Genomic DNA, 8,693 nt, shown 5'->3' with positions numbered 1-8,693 from the left:
ATAGAAAAGACGTCATAATGAAATGTTCAAATCGTCAACTCACGATGTCGGCCAAGTCGAAGTTTTTCAGGCTATGTATAGTGGGGCTCAGGGTGGAGACCTTCCCTGTTTTACCCATGGAAGCCGTGGTCCGAGATGCCGGCTGCCCGGCAGGCGCGATGTTTGCGTCCAGTGCAGGTGCGGCTACGCCCTGTTCGCATGCCGCGCTAGCTTCGACCGTGCCTTCTTTGGTAGACGGCTTGGACGGAGCGGTTGAAGGCTGTGCGGTGGAGGCTGCGGTGACTTTCACGTCTTCCTGCTTTGCCACGTCATCTGAGGGAGCCCCAGCAACGCTTGAGGCCACACCAACTGCTTTCTTGCCCGAGTCCGAACCTTTCTCCCGGGATTTTTTGGGCGTTGAAGCGTGACTGTCTGAGGATGGCTGCGTTTTTCCCGCCTTCATGGCTTCGCCCTTGAGGCGACTCGAGGAGCAGCCGGCCAAAGAACGGCGGCGGCGGTTGCCGGCAGAGCCCATTGACAACCTGCGAGGTCTCCTCAGAGACGATGCAGTTCTGGCTCCCTCGTCGGCACTCTGTGAAGGCTGAGATAGCTCCTTTCGCTCCACGGCGACTGGCGCGCTGGGCCCGCGTCTCTTCCCAGAAAAGTGCTTGGACGTATCTTCATCAGCTTTCGAAATGCGTCTGCCCTTGGCAGCAGCGTCGTTTTGTTCGGAAGTCATCCCTTCTAGAGGATAGAGTATCTTCCAGCCCGAGCCTGCAAGCAACGCAAGGGTACAGAACTGTGTAAACCAGCCACCTATAGTTTGTATGCCCCTAACCAAGACCGACCGATGTCTACTATCAAACCTCACAAGCCAATAACTATAGCTGTGAATATGCATCATTAAACATCGTGAGAATCAGCGCGGCGTTTGTCTAGTATGCGTCTCGCCTCATTCGTTGGCAGCGCTTTATTACCATGAAGCACTAGCCCGCACTTCTGTCGTTGTAAAATTATTTATTATCGTGCTTAAAGCGGTTTGAGAGAATTCAATGCAAGGCGTCTGCTACATTTGGCCTCTGGCCACATCGAGGAGTTAAAATTGCAGCGATTTCAGTCGCCTCAGAATTGCAGTGAGAGCTATAGGTGTTCCGCGCATTTTGAGCCAGTCGTGTATGAATGGTCATTACCGCGTTTCCAGCGGCAGTAACCTGCTGTAAGTAACATGATACCTGTAGGGAGACATTTGACAGCCCGCACTCCGGCACACACACACACACGGGAAAAAATTTCATTGATTCGTTAGGAGAACCGGGAGTTTTTCGACACAAGTCTCACCGACAACGACGCTGATCGCCTCTTGGAAACTAAACTGATGCTGTGCTTACTGTCGCAACGTAACATAGCTCAACGCGAGGGATAGGGTTACGGAGTAGCACCCATGCACTGCCCTATACTAATGAAACGTACGCGCTAGCTGGAAGCTGCACGGAATATCAACGTTTCGCTCATAATTCCGACAGCGAGGGCCTTCCTTGCAACACATTTAAAGACTTGCCGCTTCGCTCCTAACCAGGCGACAACGCTTCGCGCTGCCGGGAGAAGGGACACAGCGCTTACCCAATATGTCGCCCGGAAGCAGGAGTGCTGGCTTGTGCTGGTGATGATTGCTACGAGGAAGAGTACGTGCCCACGAAGAGGTACACCTGGTGCCGAGTGATGATGATGATGAAAACGATTATTAGAGCTACAATGCCTTAGTTGAAGGGAAGGAAAATAAAATTTTGTTGAGAAAAATAAAATTCAAGGGGAACAACGCAAACTGAGAGCTTAACGCCAGTGTAAGCAAGCGGAATGATGCTGAAAATTTTGCAGAGTCATTCGGTTGCTATGCAAATCATCATTAAAGCGGTAGCAAGGCCAGTCAACGAATGCAGCCTATACCGCACGTGTAAGTGAATACGAAGAGAAAGAATGCTATACCAAACATTCCATCTCCCAATATGAATTCGTTTTCTTCTTTTTTTTTTTTTGTTTGGCTTGAAAAACGTTTTTCAGGATCTCTCATTCGCCGCCTGTGTGTTGGCCAATCCCCGCAGTGGCGGCGCTCCATTCACCAATTGACGACCACGGGAACATGCTGAGGGGAGTTCCTTCGTGTCCTGGCATTGTTGTTGGCAGGAGAATCAATGGGGAGAGGACATGTAAGACTAGTGGAAGAAAAATTGAATGTCATGCGAAATACGTGTTATCGAATAAGGCCAATCGCCTTTAATAATGGTAAAATAAGAGAAAACGTATATTACACAGGTCGGTCATAGCTAGCTTAGAGTTATAACTGACCTCAGTCGCAGCTCGGTAATGTTCATTCATTCATTCATTCATTCATTCATTCATTCATTCATTCATTCATTCATTCATTCATTCATTCATTCCCACTGTTCCGTTTCAGACCGGCCCTCATAAACACGAGTTAGACTGCATTTCAGAGTTACATGCAGGGACAAGGGCGCCTATACGCTGTCTGAGAGAAGGGAGATATGTTGATTGGATGAGTGGTATGTCTATGTAGACAGGGGGTGTCTGGAGGTGATGTGGTGTCCGTATCTCGGACGATCGCCGCAGAGCACCTGTGCCACTTTCTGGAACGTATATCAACTCTCAAAACACTGCTCTCGACGGTTTGCGCTGATAAGCGATGGCTTCATGGCAGAAAGGCAGCTTGCAGAGACAAGAAACGGAGCTAGGTGACATAAACGCAGGATTTATTCGGCATGACTACGCACGTTAAAGAACCACAGGTGGTCGAAATTTCCGGAGCCCTCCACTACGGCTTCTCTCATAGCCTTAGTCTCATTGGGACGCTATACCCCAAAAAACCAAACCAATCGGCATGGCTTCGAAAAAAGAAGTTCGCTTTATCGAAGACTGAGGCACAAGAGGAAGAAACAGAACGGGTTTGTTTTATGGGGTTTAACGTCCCAACACTGCCCAGGCCATGAGAGACGCCGTGGTGAAGGGCTTCGGAAATTTCGACCACCTGGAGCCCTTCACTATGGCGTCTCTCATAGCATGGTCACAACGTTGAGGAAGGAAAGACTGGAATAGGCGCTCGCTATCCGAGCTGAGTGAGAAAAGTTTGCCGGAAGTCACGTGCATTTGCGAGGACTTCCGGGACGCTTTGGCGCATCGCGCAACGCCGTCGTCTGCATCACCTTCCTGTCAGCTGCCGGCTGCTCGATGCGGCGCGAGATCGTCTGCCCGCTTTGGTCCTTCGCAGCCATAGAGTTTCTTATTATTACCTAGAGGTAAAGCTGGCGGCGCTGCACTTCAGCCACCATGGACGCTCAAATCATCATGGGGCGGTGAGCTACTTGTTGCGGCACAGTCGTAGTTTTTGGGGAGCAAGGAGTGGCACTACTAAGGTATTTCATTCCAAAAACGCTGTTCGTGTGTGCGCAGACGACTTTCGCGCGAAGGTAGTGTGCAAAAGCCATAGTAATAAAAACGCAACAGCACACGATGCCAATAAAAGGTTTCACTTTTCTGAAATGCCTTTAAAAACCTCTTAAAGTGTTTAAGCAACAAGGTTTTTTATAAACATATTTACTTTCAAAAGTGCGCCTGTTAATTACAAAATTACAAAATATTAGTTTTTGTAGTGTTCATTACTTGGCCAATAGGAAAGCTAGCCATCTCTTATTTGATACAAACATTGCACTTAAATGCTTTTCTGCTCATTTGTTGCGATCATTAGACAAGATATTGATTGTTGGGATATTTGTAGTTATCGAACAGCTTTATTTTTCTATTATTATTTGGCCAAAAGTTGCAGTTCCACAACAAGTAGCTCACCGCCCCATGATGCTTTGAGCGCCCATGGTGGCTGAAGTGGTCTTGAGGGGGCTCCATGCAAACTCCCATAGACGGGTCGCCAGCTTTCCCTCTAGGTAATAGTACGAAACTCTATGTTCGCCGCTCAAGCGGCGCATGCGCAAGCGTGCTGAGACGACGAGCCAACTGGCGAGGAGGAGCCCTCAATTGCGGCTTAAAGAAACTGGGACGTGATGACCTCTTCTAAATTCTTTCCTTCCGCTATGAATCACAATGAACCATGCATAAAATATGTCCATAGCATCGAAGAAAAGGAATAAAGGAAGCTGATTTAATTGAAAAGGCGAAAAGCGCATCGAAAGGTTTGTTTGTCGGAGTCTTTCAGCGGTGCAGCAGTGCCGAAATATGCAGCGCGGGGGAATTAGGCGTACCCGTAATCATTTTCAGGTTCTTCAACCACGACGCCAAGCTTTGGTTACTTCTGAACTTCTACGCTTCGCAATAGTCGGACGCTACATCGACTGCGTATTCGCACGGCAAGTAGGTGTACACCTAGCATGAATTAATGGATTATCCGTTTCGAAACACTGTAAGGCAATGAAGGACGAGGCAAAAAAGAACAGATGGAACACCACGAGCGCTAACTTCCAACAAACTTTATTGTTCGCAAGAAGCACATTTTTACACCACAAAAAACACTTACTCAGTTTCTGGTTTAAAAATGTGCTGCTTGAGAACAATAAAGTTTGTTAGAAGTTAGCGCTCATAGTGTTCCTTTTGTTCTTTTTTGTGCTCGTCCTTGGTTGCGCAACAGTGTTTTGAAAGTATGTGCAACCAACAAGTCCAGAAAGCCACCCTACTGAATTATATGTGTTGTACTCCAGCTATGGCATGTCATTACTCGCCGTCTCGGGTGATGGCGAAGAAGACAACCACAGCGAAACAAAGGAATCACTGTGTGGTTACTGACAAGACTAGGTAGTTATGCATAGCAAGAAAGCACGACGTAGCACGCATGCTTTCCTGCTGTGGCGTAATCTAGGTGCACCACGAATCACATGACAGCTTTGTGAGCTCTGAACGCCGTGCTGTATAGCTGCGCGCAAACCGGGCAACGTTGATGAGCGGGCCGCATCCCTCGGCGCTTTCCCAGCACGCTGCAACACCGGTATGTTACCTAACCACATTTTTCCAGCAGTATCTTCCTGTAGCCTGGTGCTTTGTTAGAACATGTAACGCATCGTGTTTCATGATCGTCATCGTGCGTAGCCTGCCAGCCGTATGGCCAGGTTGACCAGTACAGTCTTGGTTGGTTGGCTGGCCTCAAGTAGAATGGCACATACCCACTACGGGGGAGTGGCCAAGACACAGGCGGTGAACTGTTGGAATGATTAGCAGTTTTAGAGGAAAAGGAGTAGTAATAGGGTATAGGCTGACAGATTGGACGACGCAACGAAAGGGGTCCTGTTAGCTGGGAGATCGAAGATGGGACGACGGCTTTATGCGCAAATTTGAATGCAACATATGGAATGGTTCAATTTTGTATTGACTGAAAGAGAGACATAAAAAAATAATAATAATAAATGAACTGTTTGATAGTCAGAAAAATTAAAACAAATAGAAATATAAATAAATAAAATTAATATTAGCATGGGAGTCGGTGTGTTTCTAGAAGAAATTTTTGAACTGCACAGCGCGCACTCCTGTTGCTTCGTCCAAGCGAAGTAGCGCCAAAGGAAAGGAAAAAACAACCTCAGTGGACACAGGCAGACCCAGCTGGTGAAACGGAATTTGTAATAGGCGCCTCCTCAAAGAAGAAAATCGGCGGCAGAACAGCAGTCCAGTCTTCATTGATTTAGTAGAATACAAAGGGCCAAGAATCTACAAGGCGGAAAGAAGAAGACAAAGAAACGCCACCGACCTCCCAGCGCACGAGCTGCGGACTCCAGAGCAGAGAATCTGCTGGGACCGTACATGAGGGAGGCGCCCAGATCAAACATGAATGCCTCGCTTCTGTGAATGCATGCGCCCTACGCGCAGCCAGTCCGTTTCCGCCATGCTGGCCACTATGCTGAGCCACGTACCGCCGCCCGTGGAGATCCTGCAGTCGGACCTACCCTGGTACCAGCGCTTCTGCTCCTGCCGTCGGCAGCGGGAGAGCGGCTCGCTGCTGAACGAAGCGCTCGCCAAGCCCGTGACCGGAGGCGGTGGCACGTTGGACCGCATCAAGACCATCAAGTACATCGAGCGCTACCCCTGTGTCGTGGGCGACGAGAAGAACCTCAGGGTCTGCCTGGAGAACCTCAAGAATACGCTGGGTGCTAACAGCGCCGAGGTGGTAGTTGCGTCGGCTGACGCGCTGGCGTCGGTGCTGCAGAAGCACGGCTCTAAGATGACTTCGGCCATGGTGGAGACCGTGCTAAAGACCTCGTTCGATCAGCTCCTCTCGGCGCGAATCAGAGTTCGGAACAGGTTAGTTCGACCATTTCTTTGTTCAGCGTTCTGAGGTGGCTCATTTCCATGTGTCAGTGATGTTCCTTGTCGTAACCGAAAATTTCCTTGGTAGAGACTTAAAAGCCCAATTTCCGAGCACTCCCCTCTCCGACCCCCCCCCCCCCCCCAAAGAAGTTTGGAAAATCCCAATATGGTATTTTATAGTCTCATAGCTCCTTGCCGTAAGTCGAGCCAGAATGCACGAATTTGCCAAATTCTAGTCCTTGTGCGTGTTGGCGTTTCCTTTAGCGCGCTGCCCCACGTACTTCAAGCACGGGTGCCTGGTCGGAGAATTTGGCCGCTATCGCCACCTAATGCTACGCGCTAACGTGTGAAAATAAAAAGTTAGGAAACCAGACACAAGAAACCAGACACCGGTAAGATAGATATGTTGTATACGTTTCTCTTGAGAGAAATTGGTAAATATCCATTTATTATCTGAAAGAACCTGCCGTATACGCCCCACCCCATTCTTATTCTTCTAGTTCTGGATCAGCAGTAACTATCTGCCCTAAGTAGACGTATTCCCTTACCATTTCCAGCACCTCGCTACCAATTGTAAACTGCTGTTCTCTTGCTAGACTGTTGAACATTACTTTGGTTTTACGTTACTTATGTTTGAGGACGAGAACGGTGCCTTAATGTTTGTTCATCATTGTGAACGCGAACACAGGTTCGTCGACGTCATCGTGCTCCTCCTGAAGCAGCATCCGGGGCAAGCTTCGAGCAACCTCCTGTACCTCGCGCAACGGTGCGACGAGCTGCAGACAGTGTGCGCCATGGAAGCCCTGTGTCGCGTCATCCAGACTCGCTACCTCAGGTTTCTGCCGCTCAAGTCCATCTTCCACTACTTCTCCATCCACGTCGAGAGTAGCGACCCCAGCGTGCGCTCTTACGCGAAAAAGGGTGTGGCGCTGATGGACTTTTATTTTTGAGCCAAGCTGCTGGAGTGATGTAATAAATGTATCATTGCACAGGCGAGGTGTCAAAAGGTTCGACACTATTGAAATGCGTGCATTTCATCATACGTGAGGAAGCGCGATGTTCTTGAAGGCTCGGCGCGTACGGCACAAAATCTGCGCTTGTTCATGTATTACGTCAATTTGCCTTCAAGTGTGGCATGGCTGATTTAATACCACATCTGCGCCTCTATTTGTCACGCCTCTCAATTATCAGCACCGAGGATGGTTGAACAATCGAATTAACCCTTTCCCATTAACCTTTGATGCAAGTGCTACGTCTGTCAGTCCTCTCCGTATACCGCAGGCAATGGTTGAATTAATTCCAACCGGTATTAGCAAACTGTAGGTCATGCGTAGGAAAACTTGAACGCTGCGTCTTCCTTAAGCGATATGAGCTTTACTTCTGCAAGCTGAAATCACGTGCGAATGCTTGTGTAACCGTGTGCACAATGCGACTTTAGGTGGCCTTTCAAGCGAGAAGGCGTGAAGAATGGGAAGATTTCTTGCATCAGTAAAAACTAAATGTCGTTGGAAGCTGGCGTTTGGCCCTGGCGGAAGTTTGGCGTTGTGACTATATTTGCAATTTATTGATGTGAATTCATCAATCCGCTTTTAACTAGAATATTTTAACTAGACTAGAATATTTCTAGTCCACAGTCTATATACGAACCAATTTCTCTCGCTGTTTTTCAGTATGCCTTTAGAACTTTCGTTTTTGCTTTGTTTTGTTTAAAACACGAAATTCTGGGGGAGGGAATGCGAACATTTATGGGGCCGCATGACTGAGCTTGCTTTTCTTGCAACTACATCAGCGGAAGCGAGCTGTCCCGTGCTCACGCCGCAGTCACCCCGCAGACATCAGAAAAAGGATGCAGTGAAGGTCCCGGTCATGAAACAGCGCTTTTGCATGTTGGTTCTGAAGCCCGAAAACTAGCGCAGTAAAGATGCGCACTGCATGTTTTGTTCAACGAACTATAAAAGGCACTGCTACTATAGAGCAAGATTTGGGCCCAATAACTTTGGCTTTTTTTCACTCTTTTGCAACGGGAAAGTCGCTGCTAAACACTGGATGGACTTCCATGGCCTTTGGTGTGTGCTATTCTGGAAGGCTTGCCGTCGCCGTGTGGCTGCATTAAAGATACGTTTAGGCACGACGAAAAAGAGTTGACAGTAACTTCCAGGTTAAAGCTAGATCCATATTTCCCAGCACTCTTTGCTGAAGTGTTTTTTGTAAACCTGTCAAGTCGCCTTCATCCTTTTCTGTGTGTGTGTGTGTGTGTGTGTGTGTGTGTGTGTGTGTGTGTGTGTGTGTGTGTGTGTGTGTGTGTGTGTGTGTGTGTGTGTGTGTGTGTGTGTGTGTGTGTGTGTGTGTGTGTGTGTGTGTGTGTGTGTGTGTGTGTGTGTGTGCGCGTGCGCGTGTGCATG

At 48.4% G+C, this 8,693-nt stretch overlaps 1 protein-coding gene across 1 annotated transcript; it reads left to right on the top strand.

Moving 5' to 3' along the window:
• Window positions 1–5,815: 5,815 nt before the first annotated feature.
• Window positions 5,816–7,241, top strand: LOC149359941 (uncharacterized). The gene is made up of 2 exons (XM_089569164.1): window positions 5,816–6,285; window positions 6,980–7,241. The coding sequence occupies exons 1-2, from the start codon at window positions 5,816–5,818 to the stop codon at window positions 7,239–7,241; spliced, it is 732 nt and encodes a 243-aa protein (XP_089425290.1).
• Window positions 7,242–8,693: the final 1,452 nt, after the last annotated feature.

This window comes from Amblyomma mixtum, chromosome 2 (genome assembly GCF_055824585.1).
Source record: "Amblyomma mixtum isolate Tamu chromosome 2, ASM5582458v1, whole genome shotgun sequence".
NCBI classification, from domain to species: domain Eukaryota; kingdom Metazoa; phylum Arthropoda; class Arachnida; order Ixodida; family Ixodidae; genus Amblyomma; species Amblyomma mixtum.
This window is presented reverse-complemented; position numbering and strand designations above follow the sequence as displayed.